This window comes from Halichoeres trimaculatus, unplaced genomic scaffold (genome assembly GCF_033239565.1).
Source record: "Halichoeres trimaculatus isolate MK-OKI-2021-1 unplaced genomic scaffold, fHalTri1.1 fHalTri1_scaffold_19, whole genome shotgun sequence".
In the NCBI taxonomy this organism is placed as follows: domain Eukaryota; kingdom Metazoa; phylum Chordata; class Actinopteri; order Labriformes; family Labridae; genus Halichoeres; species Halichoeres trimaculatus.
Window position 1 is genome coordinate 4,217,372 of NW_027437197.1, and position 18,494 is coordinate 4,235,865.

The window sequence follows — 18,494 nt, forward strand, 5'->3', positions numbered from 1 at the left end:
AGTGATATTCTCTGCTTCCAGAGAATGATGCTTGTGTTTAACTTTCCAGTAAATATTACAGGCGTAGAGGGAGTAATGCCTCTATAGCTGAGAAAATAAATGATTCCAGCTAGAATATGTCTAACTTGTGCCCCCTGGGGTTTAACTGTACAGTAAAGCCAGATTAGAAGTCACTTCCGTAACAGTTATGGGCGGAATTGTGCAAATTTTGAGTTAGTTTAACATGTTGAAATATGTTCTCTTTGAAATGCATCTGTGGGTTTAGGTTTGCCTCTTACAGTCCACCATGTTTTCATTGCCCTCTCTTTTTGTCCATGCTGCATTTATAAAATATCGGAGTTATGAAATTCAGGATCTGAAATTACTGCATAGTGAAGAGGCAATATAATCCATTCCGTACGTGTATGGTTCAATATCAAAACTAACTTTTTAAGCATATTTAGGAAATGTCTATAGATGTCTCTCTGGAAGCGGAATCATGAGTTGTTGGCATACATAACGAGTAACAATAAAATAACCACGTTTCTGCACTATGTTGGAGGTTTGCTACACATATACACGAGTATTTTCGGTAACAATGTTTTATATCGTATCTTTTTATCTTATCTAACGACAAAAACTAGTTTATTTGACATTAAAGTACTTTGCCGGAAAAACAAACACTGTAAAGATGGTTTTTAAAATACAGCATTCCTATAAGACTGAGGTTTGGGCAGCATTTGAACGCATCATAATAAGAGCGGGCGGTAGCTGATCTGTACCCCTCTGCAGTAACTACAGTCAGGTACGCTAGCGTCCTGCCTCCACTATCAAACAACCAACGCGGCCTTTACTAGTGCTTAATCAAAAATAGCTTCATTTTAGCACCAACCCGCAGCCATGGCGGCTGAGGCCGAAAAGGTAGAGCCTGCGGACAGCGAGCAAGACGAGGGAGAAGATGTGTACGAAGTGGAGAGGATTATTGACGTGCGGGTGGAAGAGGTAAAGCGAGCTAGCTGCTACTTAGCCGCCTGGCTAGCTTGGCAAACATGGCTGGCATTGCTTTCACGACGCATAGCCCACCTACAATGGTGTCTCACCATGGGAGGTTCGCCATACACCTGTGTCCCGTGAATTTTAAGTGCATTGCAGTGCATTTTATCGATTGTGTGTCACTCTTCCACATGCGGCGTAGCTGCTGTGTCGTGGCTCACAGCTCGTCCATACACAGCGAGAACTTCTCCCATGATGTCCGCTCGCCTTTCCCCTGCTGGGGCCAAGGACGGACGATCTGCAAGCTTGCAAATATTTTAATAAATGCATCTCTTACCAAGCGACACAGTGAGGTTAACAAATTATTTAGAGACAAAACGTCTTCGTCTTAGGATTTGCAAAGGACAGTAAGGTTTTATGAACCGTTAAACGCTGGCAACTCCTCACGCAAAACTTGCCAACGGCTGCAAGTTACGCTACTAGGTTGGTATCAACTGACCGAATAACTCTAAATTTACCACTTTGTTCACAAAAATATGGCCTTCCTCCCTTTACAGAGTCAACCACATGGCAAAATGGTGCCACATTTTCACACTTAAATATTAACTAGCCCTTTATGCATGCATATGGAGAGAGTGCTCTCATGTGTATACGTGGTTTGTTTTATTTGTCAGTGCAAGGTCTTCACAATATTAAAATCCCTGCAGTTATCAGAGTTTTCCAGCTTTTGAAAATCCTAGAAAGTTGCTTTATGAGATTAAGAATTGTTGTTAGAAAGATGAATCAGTGCTTGGGAATCGTAGTTATGGGACATGATTAAGCTTAGCTGGACTTTAAGGGGATTTTGCATGACAAAGACACATTTATTATGATGGGAAATTTTAAAATGTTTATCCAACTGAAAATTGTTTTGACCTTAAATAAATTTTGTACAAACTTCACATGGAGCAAATAGTGACACATACTGACCTAATTGTTTCCCTGTGTGTAAACGCTTGCAGCTTGTTCTAACTCTAGGATAATGTGTATCTGCAATGCACGATTTGTAACTTGACTCATTCCCTAAGGAATGCTCAAGTTTAACCAGCTGTTATCACGGGCAGCCAAGTGTTTTGTTTATCATCTCAATCATCACTTGATTAATTTATTACGTCCAGTAAATGTTTTGCTACTGTGTGGAGGAAATGCTTTAGCTTCATATTTTCTTTTAATATTTTCAGGGTGAGGTGCTCTACAGAGTACGGTGGAAGAACTACTGCTCTGACGATGACACATGGGAGCCAGAGGCCCATTTGGAGGATTGTCGTGAGGTCCTCCTGACTTTTAAGAAGAACATGCCTGATGTTAAGGCCAAGAAGGAAACAGAAGTCAAGAAGAGTGTGGTGCGTTTAAGTGACAGTTTACACCACACAACCAACACTGTGTTCAGCAAAACAATAATTGATGGTTTAAAATGTTTTCTCTGCTGATTCCAGCTTGTAAGAATTGCAAACATCTATTTTTTGCAAGACTAAAACTTAGTAAAACATGAAAGCAAGAACATTTTATGGTTTCAAAATGTCATGTTTCTCATTCTGCGTTCTGTCAGAAGCTGCCAACAAAGAGTGACGTGTTTGATGCGGACTCAGAGAGCGACAGTGACAAAGACCGTCCCAGTGTGCAACCCGTAAAGAAGAAGAAGAAGACTAAGATCCGGGAGGAAGAAGAAGAAGACGAAGAAGAGAGGCTTCCAAAGGAGAAAAAGAAGAAGAAGAAAAAAGAAAAACGGAAAGATGACAGGCCTCTACCAGCACCAGAGTCAGATGAAGAAGAGGAGAGAGTCCCTTCGCCACCCCCTTCTCCCAAGGAGAAAAAGACTGAGTCAAAGAAACGGGTGGTGGACTCTGATGAGGAGGATAATGAGTCTGTCCCAACAAAGAAACACAAGAAGGAGAGGGGAAAAGATGGAGGGAAGCATAAGAAAGAAAAAGTAGAGGAGGGGAAGAAAAAGAAAGGGAAGAAAGACAGGAAGATTGAAACCTCAGAGGATGAGGCTGCAGCACCTGTAGAGGACGACCTGAGCGACGGACCATCAGAGTCTCAGATGGACGACAGTGCATCAACGGACGCTGCATCAAAATTAACTGAAAAGATCCGCTTGGAGGACAAGTTCAAGCAAAAGAAAGGGAAGTGGGAGGTAAAGCTCCAGGGCATTAAAGACCTTATTCATGACAAAAAGAGCAAAAAGACTGACACTACATTAAAAGAAAGCAGCCTGCAAAAACTCAAGAGCCTCACCTCTAAAAGCAAAGATGAAGCTGCTCCTCACTCAGACTCCAGTGACAGCTCCACCTTACACAAGAAGTCCAAGAGCAAAGGGCAGGAGAGCACACCTGCACCGCCCAAAGTCCCGTCTTCCTCCACATCCTCTTCTTCCTCATCATCCTCTGTCACAGCAGCCAGCAGCACCAAGGGGAAGGAGGAAGGTAAGGAGGAGGTGCCTAAAGAGGAGGTTCTCGGCTCGAAGGATGGAGCCGGATCCACTAACCTGTTTGAGAAGTTCCTGCTAAACTGTGAAGCCAAGGACCGAGCCCCCCGCAGGCAGCCATCCCATCAGCCCACCCCAGAAAAGACCATCGGCAAACCCACAAAGGTACACAGTTAGCTCTATATTCTCTTTTGTTGCTTAAGTTTTTAACCGATGTTGATAATAACTTATTTCTTTTTTTCCAACAACAGTTAATAGGAAAGATTGAGAAGATTCCCAAGACCACCAAAGAGTCCCCGGCCCAGAAATCAGAGTCTGAGAAGACGGAGAAGACAAAGCAATCAGAAAGTACGAATTTCGCACGGAAGTTAATGTACACATGCTCACCAAGCCCCGAGTGTCTCAACCTTTTCAAAATGTGCTGTGTACTTACCAGTGCCCAGGACTTTTCCACCAGAAATAAATTTCCTGGTTTCAGTTTTTTAGGATTTTTTTAGTTTTTCCAGGATTTAGGGGTACCAAGAAGTGTGACCGCTTGTCTGTTTCCCCTACAGCCTCCAGACCTGGCTACGGCTTCAGCCTGGATAGTGATGAGAAGGAAGAGGAACCCGCAGCAAAGTCAAGACCAGGAGAGGAACAACGGGAGAGGAGGGAGCGGACAGAGGAGGCACAGCGACCCAGCTGGGAGAGGAGAACATCAGCTGACGACAGGCGGAAAAAGAGAGAGGACAGTGAGCCCAGACTCTTCATGGCATGTGATGACAATCAGGACATCCAGGACCCAGCAGAGGGCGCTGATAGATCTGGTATGTTTCTGTTCTGGCCTCTGAGCATAAACTGATGTTGGTTGCTTTCAGATATTTACAGATGGTTGTTTGTTTTAAAGTGGTGGACGTCTTCCAGCATGTCCAAGTCAAATTTTGATCAGTTTATGTTCCTGAGCTCTAAAAACAAAAGGTTATTGAAAATGAAGTGTAAGTTTTTCAGCTTGCAAACTCATGAAAAGCAACTCTCCAATTTGTGTTGAACAGACAAGGGCCATGCAACTCTGAGCCTAGGAATGGACCTGAACCTGGACTGGATGACTCTGGACGACTTCCAGAAGCATCTGAATGGGGAAGATGAGATTCTGTCAGGTCCGCCGTTATCTCCCAGTAAGTATTTTCCTCAAACCTCTGAAACACTACGCTCCCCGCTGCTTTATAACTCACTACTTTTGATATGTTAGCTTTTCAAAGAATTGAAAGATGGTTTCTGTTCTGCTTTGATAATAGCCTGAACAGAGCTTTAAAACTTTAAAATACACGTTCTCTTCACCCGTTCTCTTTTAAACCCTGACATTTTGATGGCAGCCATTAATTTTCATGCTTTTGTGTAGGAATGGGTACGAGTTAGATGCTTTTATAGGTACCAACCAAATTCTGTCAAAAGTAATGGGTATCAATTCACGTAAAATCAAAAGGTACCATGTTAAGGTACCTAAACGCATCCTTGTGACTGTGAAGGAGTGGAAAAGTAGGGGATTTTCCATGCTGGACTTGAACACAGCATTACAAGTTTATAAATTCAAGAATAAATATGTTCAATCAAAACAAATATATACTTTATTATTGAATAAGCTGATATTTTATACCACAGAAAAGTACCAAAAATTGGTACCGTTGAGTACAGGTCCCTATTGCCAGGTACCGGGCATTGGTATGGCATCGTTTAAAATCTGAAAGGTACCCTTCCCTACTTTTGTGGCAATTTAATGCCTAAAACTGACTTTTACCTTGTGCCTCTTCATGCAAGGTGCCCTCTGTTAAATCTGTCCTTTGTCATTATCAGGTGAGTTGCGGGACGCTGTAAAAAGTGGAGATTACATGGCGGTGAAATTGGCACTTAATTCCAAAGAAGACTACAATCTGGACCAAGAGGTATGAACCTTTCCTCTCTTTTTTTTCTTGTTTTGTTTTTGTTTTAGTGGATGTTGTAGGACCTTTCACCTCTAAAGACCTGTTACCTCCCCGTTACTATATTTGCTTTTGGTTGGCCTCTTAAGCCCTAAAATTCAGAAGAAAGACACGTTTGACAAGTTCTGCTGCTCACACCTTGGTTGCCCCAGTGTGTATGTGCTGGAGTGCTTGTGCAGTTTGATGTGTGATGGATGGCTGTTTTACACAACGCACAGGAGGAGAAACTAAAACTGTTCAACACTTGCCTAGCTGGGTCTCTGCAGCGAAATCTTTAGACTTCATTTCTTTAAAAGTTCCACTTTTATTCAAGGACAGCATCGTGTTCAGAGTTCCTCAAAAAATATCTGGTTATTATTTCGTAAGGTCATAAGAGGTTTTTGTAGACCTCTTTTTGAACCATATTTGGAATATTTTAGGAAACCTGAAGCTGTAGTAAGCTGCAAAATGTGGCAGAGGATACTCCATAACTTCACCAATGAACACCATCATTAAATCAAATAATAGACAATAGATTAAAAAACAGAGCGACAAGAAATCAGTCTCTACAGGATCTGCATCTACAGACATCTGTTTCAAGCTTACTAACAAATCAACGCCTCAAGATGTTTCTCACCGCCACGAATCTCCTCGTGCAACAAACTCAGGTAAGAGCATCAACAAATGATTCAACTTTAATGCAAACAAACATCAACGCTTTTAGTTATTGATAATGTAGTCTAAGGTTTGATAAAAAGCTTTTTTGTAATTTAGGTTTTAAAAGTTTATCACATATTTTACTTTGAACTTTTTATAGCTTTAACGTAAGCAGAATATTTAAAAAGCTAAGGTAAACTACTGAGCTCTCATGTCTTAAGTTAGTTAATTGTATCAAGTGTTAAATGGGTAAAGTTTGCACTTTTAAATTGATTTATTGTAGAGTTGTTTGATCTGATGTTATCAATATTTATTAAATTTACATTTTATCTAAAAGAGTGCACAATAGAGACCTTTCTGCCATCTGTCCTTGCAGGGAATAATCCCCATGAAGAATGGGCTGAACACATGAAGTAAAAGGACAAGATGAGCCCTATGAAGCAGGTACATCATGTATGCTCTTGTGTCACCATCATGATCATAGCACAACATGTACCACCAGCATGCACTAGTAATAATCACCAAATCTGGATTATTATTTCATTACGTCTACCTTTAAGATAAAGAAGCCAGATGAAATCTACATGAAAACTTACTTTTCTTACTTGAATGGTTGAACACAATAAGCGTGTTCCCCTGTTTTGCATCTGTACCTGGCTTTGTCCTGGACTCTGTAATGTTTTAGCCACATTAGAGACATGTTGTGTAAAATCACCACTCGAATAGTTTGACCTCAAAAACACTGCTATGCTAAGCCGAAGGTTTGTCTTGATTGAAGCCATGCATGCAGGTGTAGTGTCAGTTCATAACCTGTACTCCCCATGTAGCATTTCATCCAACACCTCATGATTCTATTTACCTGGTTAGACATTAACAATGTCAAACGCTGCTTGATCCAATAAAGCCATTAACTGTTCTCGAATGGGTCACATGTGGTTTTTGTACTACAGATTTTAGAGGTGTCAGAGGGTTTTGGATACTGATGCTGGGCTTAAACGTGATGTGTGGCTATTACATTGACTTCTGTTTGAATGAGCATGGGTCTGGATGGGGCATTGCCAAGGTGCTGATGTGTAAAACAGCAAGTAAAAAAACATTGGGAGGAAAATCAAAACCAAAAACAAATTACTCAATCTACCACCACAAAATCCCAACCAAATTCTGTTTCTACCTCTTCACAGTCTTTTTCTAATTAGTTTGTTTTTTAAGTTCTCTCAAATTATTCATGGCTGCTGATTTGGCGATGAGTCTTACATATACTTGTTCTTTTACAGGCTTGTTCAATGGGTGAGACGAGGTCATTTGAAGCAGAGAGGAGCTTGATTGAAGAGAGAAGTTCGAGTGATGATCTTAGGTTGACTTCTAACCTTGACAGTGCAAGAATTGAAGAGGGGACTCCTCAAGATTTGGATTGTCCAGTAGCTGATGAGAATATGAAAAGCGCCCCTTTCCTTACAAACTCTGAGCAAATGACCTTTAGGGACCACGAACATAGTGAGGAAGATGCAGGGATTGGAAGTGAATTCAATAGCACTGGTTATAATTCAGCTACCAAACAGGACAATGAAGAAAAGGAAGTCCAGAGGGAAGCACAGGAAGATGAGATGTCAGAAAATTTGACAGGTGGTTCATCAAGTACAAGTTTCAACGTTGAACATTCAGACCCATCCAGAACTTGTGAAATGATACCATTAACAACAACAGAGCAAAATGCTGAACCTACAGAACAAAGCTCAAGCGAGGAAGCAGATGACTCGAGTGATGAAAATGATGAACCTGAGGATGGGATGGAAGGTCAGTCTGATGGTGCAGATCAAGCTCTGCAAGAGTCGGACACAAAGGGCATTGCAAACAGACAATTACGACAATGCAGGAGAACTATGGAGAGGAAACTTCCAACGCGATCCAGTTCAAGAACCTGTAAGAAAGTTCTTAAAACACAACCCAGCACAGAGGAACTGGAGGAACTGGAGAAAAAAGAGCCAAGCAAAAAGCATTTCTGCCTGTACTGCAAGCAGGCTTTCACTCAAATTGCAAAGCATCTGGAAAGGAAACATGCAGAGGAAACGGACGTGTCTCATGCAATACATTTTCCCCGGGGTTCGAAAGTGAGACAGACTCTGCTAGACCAGATTCGCAATAAAGGAGATTACGAACACAACTGCCAAGTTCTCAAAAGCGGCGAGGGGGAAATTGTAACCAAGAAACAGGTGAAAAACCCCAACATCTCCGTCCGGGATTACCTGCCTTGTCAGCACTGCTACGCTTTCTATCGCAAAACTGAGTTGTGGAAACATGAGCGATCATGTAGGGCTAGAAAGGGGGATCAGAAACCTTCAGAGAAGACTAAAAAAAGCAGCGTCCACAGCGCCGCCTCCCGACTGCTCCCAATGTCAGAGTTCCTAACTGGAGGCTGTGAGGAAATCATCCACATCATGCATCAAGATGACATCTCGAGACATATCAGAAATGACCCCCTGATTTGCAAATATGGCAACGCTTTGTCAGCCAAATATGAGCACGACAAGTCACAGTTTGCTTACATTGCTCAGAAGATGAGGGAACTTGGGAGATTTGTGGTTGCTGTTAATGAGCTTGACAGGAGCGTAAAGTTCTTGCATGAAATATGTCTGCCATCGAAGTTCCAGTTAGCCGTTGAAGGAGCCAAAAAAGTGAGCGGTTATGATCCCAGCTCCAGCAAGTTTAAAACAGTTTCTCTCGTCTCAAAGATTGGCTACTCTTTAAAACGAGCTGCAGAAATAGCTTTTGGAGAGAGCCGCATGACGGAGGACAGTGAAACTGAGAGTGAAGTCAAAAAGTTCATACAGCTTCTGGATACAAAATGGAGCGACTGTTTCTCTCGCAAAGCTCTTGCACTATCTCTAAAGCAAGAAGTCAAAAAAGTGGAAGTAGATAAATCAACTGTAACAGAAGACCTGATCAAACTCCACAGGTTTATCACAGGGGAAGGAGATCAGGCCAGAGAGGAGCTGAAAGAAAGTCCAAGTCTGTCAACATGGAAGAAGCTCAGTGAGGCAACTCTGGCAGATGTGTGTCTGTTCAACAGAGGGAGGGTCGGGAACATTGGCAGGATGTTTTTACAAACCTACACTCGCAGAAAGAGCAAAGACACGTTTGTTCTCTCCGCAGATCAAATAAAAAGAAGCACCAAATTAGAGCTTGACCTTGGTGCTAGTTTCACAAGGTTGGAGCTTGAAGGTCAGTACGGGAGGAACATGCTGGTTCTGCTTACTGAAAGGATGGTTTCCTCTATCGAATTAATCATCGCAAATCGAGAACAAGCAGGTGTGGCAAAAACCAACCCGTACCTGTTTGCACGAACCGAGGGCCCATCCTTCATCAGAGGGTTGGATTGTATCCGGAGGGCTGCGATGGAGTGTGGAGTTAAAAACCCAGAAGCAGTCCTGTGCTCATCATTGAGAGAGCAAATATCCAGTTGCTGGCAGCTTATGAGCCTCAGTGAAAGTGAGTTGGATCAAGTGGCAAAGCTGGTGGGTAGAAGTAGCCAGGAGTGTTACACGCTCTCAAATAACGCACTACAACTGGAAGAAGTAGGCAAGCAGCTTCTCACGATGGAGCGGACTCTGCCAGCAAGTCCACCTGGCACTGCAAAAGATGGTGAGTACCTCGGTCTTCGTTGGTTGACTACAAATATTTGATAGAGAACATCTGCTGCTCTTAAGTGAAGTTACTTACTTGCTTGATTTTGACGTTTGAGCGGACCCCAGGGGGTTGATTTGTCGGTTTTCTTTGAACAGATTTCTTAAATGTCCCATGGCTCTGATTACTTTTAGGACTTGACAATTTATTCTTCGGGAGCTGTTGGAATGACCAATCAAGTCCCACAATCTCATCAGGTATTGGAGTGTTTGAAAATGTCAAAAAGTCTTACCAAGAGCAGTCGATCAAGAGAAATCTTGCATTTCCTCGCTGAAGAATGAACTGTCAAGCTCCACTGTCTGCATGGTGTTATCTTTAAAAAGCATTCTGCATTCTTTGATTTTATTTCTCTGAAGTAATTACTCTTGATCTTTACAGGAACTGGACAAAAGGCTGCTCTGAAGAGAAGACCTTGGAGTGAGAAGGAGCAGGCCGCAGTGAAGCGTTTCCTCTGCGAATTCATCACAACAATGAAGGTCCCAGGCAAAAAGGAGTGCAATGCTTGCATAGCTGCTGAACCCGATCTTAGTGGAAGATCGTGGACGGATGTCAAAAACTATGTGCACAACACACTACAGACGATACGGAGGAGAAACAGGGCTGAAGGAAATGTAAATGAGACTCCAAAAGCCAGAGTCCGAACACCAAAAGCAAATCTGGAAGACACAAATGTCGTCTGTACTATGACCACAGTAGATCCAGAACACCTGAGGGAAAGTCCAAACTGTTGTATGACGATGGCGTCACACACCAATATGGGAGATTCAACGCAGTTCTCTCAAGACTTGACTCAGAGTTACGCGACTTTGTGTTCGACCAGTACAAATTTGGTGCATTCAAGTCAACCGTTGATTTCTTCTTTCACACCACTGAATGCTACTGACACACAAGTGGTTCCTACATTTACCCCACACAACACTACAAACGCACTTATGTCTACAGCATACACATCTGAGAACAACATCATCATGCCAATGTCTTCTTCTTATACACAGAATACCACAAGTATGGCACCTCCATCTGTGTATACGCAGCAGGACGCAACTAATTTACCAATGATTCCCACTTACAGCACTCTCAATGCTCCAAGTACCTCAATGGGCCCCACGTACACCTCATTAAATACAGCAAGCGCACCAATGATCCCTGCGTTCTCCACACTGAATGACAGTGGTAGGCCGATCGTTTCTTCCTTTACTCCTCTCAACCATCCAACCGCACCAGCTTACCTCACAAACCCATCCAGAGCTCCTACTTCCGCACAGGTTGTCCCAACCATCCATAGACCCAATGCTACGGCTGGGACACCAGTGGCACCAGAGAGTACGCCCAAGTCCACTACGGGAAAACGGGCCACTCCAACCGACAAGTCTCAGAAGAGAATCAAGAGGTTGTGGAGTGAGGAGGAACAGGCGGCAGTGAGGAGGCACTTTGGGGATTTGTGTAAACTGATGAAAGTCCCAGGAAAGAAAGATTGCGATGCATGTTTAGCTGCCGAACCAGCACTTAACACAAGAACATGGAGGGAAGTCAAATATTTTGTACATAACTCGATTCAGTCCATGAAAAGGCGAGGGCTTCCAGTTGCCTCCAAACCGAGTGTCGGACCAGAACTCAATGACTCAGAGACTCAAAATGCAAACCCAGAGTGGGATGGTCCTGTTTATCTTTCACTGTAAATATTTGTAATGGACTTCCTTTAAGTATCAGTGAGACTTGGTGCGTGTGGGGGGGCTGTGGCTTGGACTCTAAATTATATTGGGCTTAAAAAGCGATTATAGATTACTGTAAAAAAAGTTCTGTTTGTGGTCTCTACGGTTCTTAACAACAAACACAGACTGCCCTGCCATTTTTTAAGTCACACTTCAGAAAAAATTTCAAAGTATGTCTGCCAGATTAAGCTATTACTATACAGGTGCATGAATATACACTAAATAGGTTGAAGTACGGATGTTTGTTACGTGATACTGGCTCAAATCGGTAAGATATCATTGTGTTATATGGTTAGTGTGGATAAATGTAACACAGTCAAACATTTAACCGTCAGTTTGTTTAATTATTGGAGGATGTCTCCAGAGAATGCTCTTATTTCATGTGATACTTGATGAGGTCCCATCACTCAGTGGTGGAGAGGAACCAGTGGGTCTTCCAAATGGAAATATTGAACACTACTTTTGAGAACGGTGACAAAGGTAAATTGGACTTTTCCATCCACTGTGTGACCAGGGCTTTTCCCTCTGCACTGAGCTCAGGTTGACTCAGTGACTGTACATTTCTAGAGGGACTGTTACGTTTCTTACCTTCAAATCTTCCTTGGTCATCAACCTTTCTGTGTTTATCAGTAGCATTTATACAGATTTGAGTACAAGAGAAGACGTAGAAGTCCTGTTTGAAAATCTCAGCATCCAGTCCCTGCCATGTGAAAGATGTGCTTTGACTTGCTTTTCATAATTCCCAAAATGCCTGGCCCAAGTTTCCTGTACTCCTGCTTTAGCCAGTAGCCTATAGTGTAGATGGCCCCTGATTGCCTGCAGCAGTGACGGCTTTCTTCCCTTGCTGATGTTAGAGAATTAGGAGCTCCGTTTATATACCTCTTACTTCAATATTAGAAAGCTGTTTTGTTTATTTTCTGTTGAGGATCTTTTATACATGTTTAGTAGCTTAATTATTTTTTTAATTTACATGTGTGTGAACAATCTGCTGAAAAGTTTGATTGGGTTTTTTGTATGTCTATACAGTAAATGTGTAGAATATTTGAGTGTTAATTGTATTTTATGTACTCTAATTTGAGGTTAAATAAGTACACTGCATCGGGTGCATTACTATCACTTTTTTAAGCTTTTATTATCTTCAGATTTTGGACACTAATGTCCAGTTATCAACATACTATTGCCTTATAATGTTGATTATTTACTGTATCCTTTTTGTTCTAATCTTGTATAATCAGACGCAGCACTACTATCCTGATTTTGTGAGCTCTTGTGAGAAAACCCAGAGAGGAGGTTTTAATTATTACAAACAAAAATGTGCTTCTTTCAAAGAATTTAATCAGTGAGTTTGATTTATTTATCATGTCTGTGTCTAAAGAAATGAGCAGATTAATATGGACCAGTCTGAAAGAACTGGCCGGATGAGTTTATGTTGGTTGCCTCCTCTGGGGATAAGTTGTAGATTTCTTAAATTGTTCCAAGTTTGATTAGCTTTTACTGAAAATGTCAGTAACAAAATAATCACACATTTCATTTAAAGGAAAGCTCTTCTTGAAAGTTACAACTTCACACAAGTTTAAGCTAAAAAATAGTTGCTTTTCCCACTTTGACATGTTCTTTGTATTGTCTTATTTTAGTTTCTGAAGTCCGGTGCTCTTACATTTTTTATTTTCCAGTGGATTTTCAAATGGGCTGTGATCCATCTGTTCCTTTATGGAGTTGGTTTATGGTTAACCGTCCATATTTCTTTTTAATACTGCTGTTGTTTATGGAAAATACAACACGTTTTCCTCAGTAGCAGCTGTATTGAACCTGTGCAGACCAACCAGTGTTCACCGCTTCATACCAAAGCCATTAGTGTCAAACACATTTGAAACCCTGAGTGTGAGCAGTGAGCCCGTGCTAACTTATTCATGGAGATAGCAAACAGGTCTTGGTCACTGTTGTCAGGGTTTCAGCCCAGATGAACTCGTATTTTGGAGACGAATCAGTTAAAGGTCTAGAAATATTCATCATTCATGCACTACCGTCACATTTCAGTGTTGCACAGCAACTTTTTTGTTCTGTACAGTAGCTTTCTTACATTACGTGTGTTACTCTTCATCCTGTTGTATTCATGTTGCCTTCAGTTTATGCTTCTTCTGAGTATTGTAAGACACTTCAGCTTGTACAATAAATGGCTTCTTGGCTTAAAACTTGAATTCATTGATACGGAGAGACCATTTTGTTTTTTCTTTGCTTTTCTTGAATCGTGACACTGTTTTAAATTTGCCCCAATCATTTCTTAAAGTGTCATCAATGATCGGTAATTTAAAAACAAGCAAATTAATAAAATTAACATATTTTTAAGGGAAATTAATGCATGTATCAATATCCACAGTGGTCCATCTCACAGCTGCTTTGATTAGAAAAAAAAAAGTTAAGTTTAGTAATCATATCATCATCTTATGAGCCTGATTATTTAACCGCCTCCTCTCCTCTGTCCACAGGATGTCAGCGGCATGTCTCTGAGCATGCTGGCAGCTGCTGGGGGTCAGGACGACATCCTCCGGCTGCTGATCAAGAAAGGAGCGAAAGTGAACGGACGACAGAAGAACGGCACGACAGCTCTGATGCACGCTGCAGAAAAGGTAACAGAGAGGAGGTTGCAAGCTTACTCTGAAGTTGCTGAAGTTTTTCCAGGTTATTCTCACACCAGTATTTTCCATTTCGCTCTCCTGTCAGAACTTTCTGACGACTGTCGCCATCCTGCTGGAGGCGGGCTCTTACGTGAACGCACAGACGCTCGGCGGGGAGACGGCGCTGATGAGGGTAAAGCCACTTCTTACCCACAAAGCTCTGAGTTCACCACTTCAGACCAAAACTGTGCTGATAGATGTTTCCTGTTTCTTTCCTCCAGGCCTGTAAGAGAGGAAACGCTGACGTAGTGCGCCTCCTGCTGGAGTATGGAGCTGATTGTAACATCCTGTCTAAACACAAAAACACAGCCATGTACTTCGCCAAGCTCAGCAACAACCTGATGGTTTGTGACTTTATCAAGGACCACATCAGCATGTAAGTATCACACCACAGCTTATAGGATAAAATTAAGCATAGATAAAAGAATTAAACGTATTCTTTGTCTCTCAGGCTGTCCAGTGTGGCCGAGGACACAATCAGGGCGTACTTTGAGTCTCGTCTGGTGCTGCTGGAGCCTGTTTTTCCTCTGGCCTGCCACAGGCTTTGTGAGGGACCAGACTTCTCCATGGAGTTTGGCTTCAAGTCACAGCCACAACCAGAAGGTAAAAAAACTCTTAAAGCTGTAAACAACTTGTTGCTTTTGGTGATAAATTGATTGAAAACAGCATCATGAGAAACTTCTTCTGTCTTTTCTCTCTTTGTCTGTCTCTGCCCCTCTCTTGTACCAGGCTCAGGCATCCTCCTCTTCATCTTCCACGCAAATTTCCTGAATGAAATCACAGCCAGGCTCTGCGGACCCTGCAGCGTTCACGCTGTGGTGCTCAACGACAAGTTCCAGCTGCCCATCTTCCTGGTTAGCTCTTCAGACGAACAACAAAACAACACTCAGCTAGCTCTGCTTGATTCCATATCTATGAAATCTGACAAAATAAGTAAATACAGGTATATTTTTCTTAATTTATTTACTTTTTGTCTTCAAACTTTCAGGATAGCCACTTTATCTACTCCTTCAGCCCAGCTCCAGGCATCAATAGACTCTTCATTCGTCTGGCAGAGGCTCCAACAGCCAAGGTAACACACATACACACTCAAATATCCTGGCTTTGTCAGTTTAGTTTAGACAACTTTATTTATCCCAATGGGCAATTCTGATTTTGCAGTCCACCTAGGCTACACATTTATCTACAAACAGCAAAAAGAGGCAACAATGAACAGATTATAAATGAAATAAAAGTCAGTACATGACGGAGAGCACATCAATTACACAGCAGCCCTCAACAGACCCTTCCCATAGCCAGGGTCAAGCAGATTACATGACACATCCACAATTAGTGAGAGAACATGGAGATACCCAACAGCCCATTAAAGATCCCAAACAGTTACAACAAAAAACAAAAAAGATGGCAGAAGGAATGAAAGACTTCGAGTACCAATTTTTTCTCCTACTGGGGGCGATAAAGCGGCAGCCTGAGGGCCTTTAAGTGATACTCCGGGATGGAACAAGTTGGGTCTTATCACAAGGTTTAGGGCAGAAATTACCCCTACAGCAGTGTTTTTGTGCAGCAGAAGCCCAGGGCGCTCACACCAAACACCCCCTCCCTGCTCCTCTGCCGGTTTCCTCTGCACTCAGACGGGGACATATTTTACTTGACCAAAAACACAAATAAAAGGACTCCCACCGAAAAAATCTGATCTCGGTCTGCATTCACGCTTTATTTAGAGAATTTTCAGCACGTTACTTTCACACAAAAACGCAGCTAAATAAGGCTCTAGTTCTCATCGTGTCGTAAAACGTCGCTACCTCCGCTGCAGAGCCACAGCTGGCTACGAGGTGCTCACCGCTTAGTGTATCAGTCCGCGCGTGGCGTGCCAGATATAAACAAACGCAGGTAGTCTGCCAGGACAAAGAGACACGATGAGAACTAGAGCCTTATTTATCGGTGTTTTTACACCGCACAATTAAAATGTGCGGTTAGGGTTAGGGTTGTTAAAAGTCGAAGGGAAGTCTAGCATGTGATTTTGGCTTCTCCAGATGCTTTAAAATGTTGTCTTAAATAAAGAGTTTTGCATCTTCCACTCCTTAACCAGCCTGGTACGCAAACTATAAAGGGTCCCATTTCATCAACACAGAAATAAACAAATCAGATAAATGTTGGTCCATAGCAGAGGTGTATTGCTTTTGACTGATTTTGTTTTAAGTAACTAGATTAATTAATACCCAGTTAGTTAAAAGACATAAATGTTCTCAGCAGCAGGTCAGTGTTTGTGAGATTGTCTTTATGAAAACCAAAAGAAATTCCCTGAAGAAGAAAAATAATGTCTGGTCCCTCTAGAAGAGAAAGATTTTTACAGTGCATAATTTTCTCTCCACAGGTCAAACTCCTCATCTGTGCATACAGAGTCCAGCTGCAATGATTCTTCCCCCGACAGTGTCGCACAAAGCTGGGCCAACATGACAAAACACACACACACACACACACCTAGCATCAGCTGGAGCACTCTGCCAAGCTTCTCGTCTTCTGCGAGAGAAAGAGTCTGCTGTGCTCCCATCACAGTGAAGAGAAACTGAAAAGTGTGACGTCAGAGAAAACCGAGAAGAGTCGGAGCTCATCGGTGACGTCTGAATCCTGTCCAGACTGCAGCACCGCGGTGACCCACATATGCAGTGAGCTCGATTAAACCTCGAGTAACCCTCCAGCAGTCCGTCCATTTTTGGTGATGCCATCACTCCTCAGCTTTCAGAGACTTCCTCCTCTCCCTCAGAAACCCCTTCAGGTTGTGCCTTTTCTCCTGGATATGATAGACACGTGTGTTTGTACACCTTGCTTGTGTGTAGAGATTCCTAGATGTTTTTGCGTTTACAGATGATACAACGGAGGATTTTTCATTTCATTGATCTCCATTTTTTAGCATTTTCTTGGACCAACTTAACGCTCTCAACGTGTTGTTTTTGGTAACACTGTATTTTATAACATACTAATGTTGGTGTATTAACATGCAGTGCCACCTAGAGGCTCTTGGTCTTTCCATCAAACACAGCTAAAGAAAAGCAAACAGGGGCATGCCAGTGTGAGCGATCAGATTACCGTGGAGGCTGCTTCTTGAAGTTCAGCGCTGTTCTCTCGTGATCCGATTCTCTGAAACAGAATCCAAACCAGCTGAAAACAGGGTCACTTCAGGTTAATACACCAGAAAGAAGTGAATGCAAAGAGTGTTTTGATGAATGAAGAAAAAAAGCTCCTTCTGCCTTTCATACAGAGTTATTGTTTATATTTTCTGGTCTGTAAATATTCACATACTATATATGGATATATACACAAATGTACAGTTATTGAATGTTTTCTGATGACTAGTCACATGATTTTTTTTTAATGCCACTGTGGGAGTTTAAGTTATTATGTGTGTACATTAAAAAGCTGTTTGCGTTACTTATAAGGGCTTAAGTGTGTCACCTTAGTGGGCCCTTCTGCTTGTAAAGGTTAGAGACTTTTAATAACAAAAAATAAAAGGCAGAATCCTGTCCTCTAATCCTCCTCTGACAACCCCTCCATATCACGGTGTGTGAGCTTCATGTGTAGTCCTACAGTCAGACACTATAAGAGTGTTAGAATAAAGCTCTTTTTCATTCATAAAACATGTACATACATATTTCCACACATATTTCTCCACCTGTACTTCTGTATCTCAGAGGCAGAGGGAATATGAGGTGAGTAAATGTGATAAACCAGGTGTGTGAACATTTTAAGCTTGTTTTTTTGTAAAGGAAACAACAGGCTCCAAATAATGTTAATAAATAAAAGTGGTTTAAATAGCAACATCATCGCAATTTCTTTTTATCATCTTTAAATGACATTGATGTTTTTTTATACTTACACACATATTATAGTTCAGTTTTTCAAAGACATCAAGTATTCATATCAACTTTTGCTAATCTTAACATCATTTTTTTTAATTTAAGCAGTTGAAAATCAGCTAAAATAAAATTATTACAACAAAACTGGGAAAAATAATAAAAGTAGCCAAATGTCTGCTTTGGGTTTCCGTAGTTTTCATAGGCTCTGTTTAAGTCAAGCATGCCACCAGTTGCACCGCAATTGAGATAAATAGAAACATCCTTTCCAAAACTGTACTGAACAGAATGCATATGATGTATTAAGATAATAAAAAAAACTGGTGGAGAACAAGTTGGTTTTTCGTTGTAAACGCTGAAATTATCGTAAGTCCTTGAACGCATCACTGTGCTTTGACAAACGCTATCCGCACTAGTTAATCTAAGTAATCATGGTTTAAATAGTTTCAAAAAGGGGGGAGATATTGTTTGGGTATGAACCACGTCTATCTTTATATATTTAAGTGAAATGTGGGCCAGTTAAAATAGATTTACCCCAAATTCTG

At 41.7% G+C, this 18,494-nt stretch overlaps 1 protein-coding gene across 4 annotated transcripts; it reads left to right on the forward strand.

Moving 5' to 3' along the window:
* The first annotated feature begins 718 nt into the window (after positions 1 to 718).
* On the forward strand, positions 719 to 17,850 carry mphosph8 (M-phase phosphoprotein 8). Of its 4 annotated transcripts, XM_074694368.1 has the most exons (14): positions 720 to 981; positions 2,193 to 2,354; positions 2,561 to 3,604; positions 3,691 to 3,787; positions 3,994 to 4,245; positions 4,471 to 4,593; positions 5,270 to 5,358; positions 13,910 to 14,050; positions 14,145 to 14,231; positions 14,320 to 14,474; positions 14,550 to 14,701; positions 14,828 to 14,952; positions 15,087 to 15,170; positions 16,473 to 17,850. In XM_074694368.1, the coding sequence occupies exons 1-14, from the start codon at positions 880 to 882 to the stop codon at positions 16,512 to 16,514; spliced, it is 2,655 nt and encodes an 884-aa protein (XP_074550469.1). In that variant the 5' UTR covers positions 720 to 879; the 3' UTR covers positions 16,515 to 17,850. The 4 variants fall into 4 exon arrangements, with proteins under 4 accessions (XP_074550466.1, XP_074550467.1, XP_074550468.1 ...); XM_074694365.1 differs by lacking the exons at positions 13,910 to 14,050; positions 14,145 to 14,231; positions 14,320 to 14,474; ... (2 more) ...; positions 15,087 to 15,170; positions 16,473 to 17,850 and adding exons at positions 7,305 to 9,669; positions 9,846 to 9,908; positions 10,090 to 13,689 and having other exon boundaries at positions 719 to 981; XM_074694366.1 differs by lacking the exons at positions 13,910 to 14,050; positions 14,145 to 14,231; positions 14,320 to 14,474; ... (2 more) ...; positions 15,087 to 15,170; positions 16,473 to 17,850 and adding exons at positions 7,305 to 9,669; positions 9,846 to 9,908; positions 10,090 to 13,689 and having other exon boundaries at positions 719 to 981; positions 2,564 to 3,604.
* Positions 17,851 to 18,494: the final 644 nt, after the last annotated feature.

Coding starts and splice junctions, on each gene's coding strand:
- mphosph8 (XM_074694365.1), top strand. CDS start 880: ATGGCGGCTGAGGCCGAAAAGGTAGAGCCTGCGGACAGCGAGCAAGAC. Junction 3,788..3,993: donor GAAGACAAAGCAATCAGAAA/GTACGAATTTCG, acceptor TTTCCCCTACAG/CCTCCAGACCTGGCTACGGC. Junction 5,359..7,304: donor ACTACAATCTGGACCAAGAG/GTATGAACCTTT, acceptor GTTCTTTTACAG/GCTTGTTCAATGGGTGAGAC.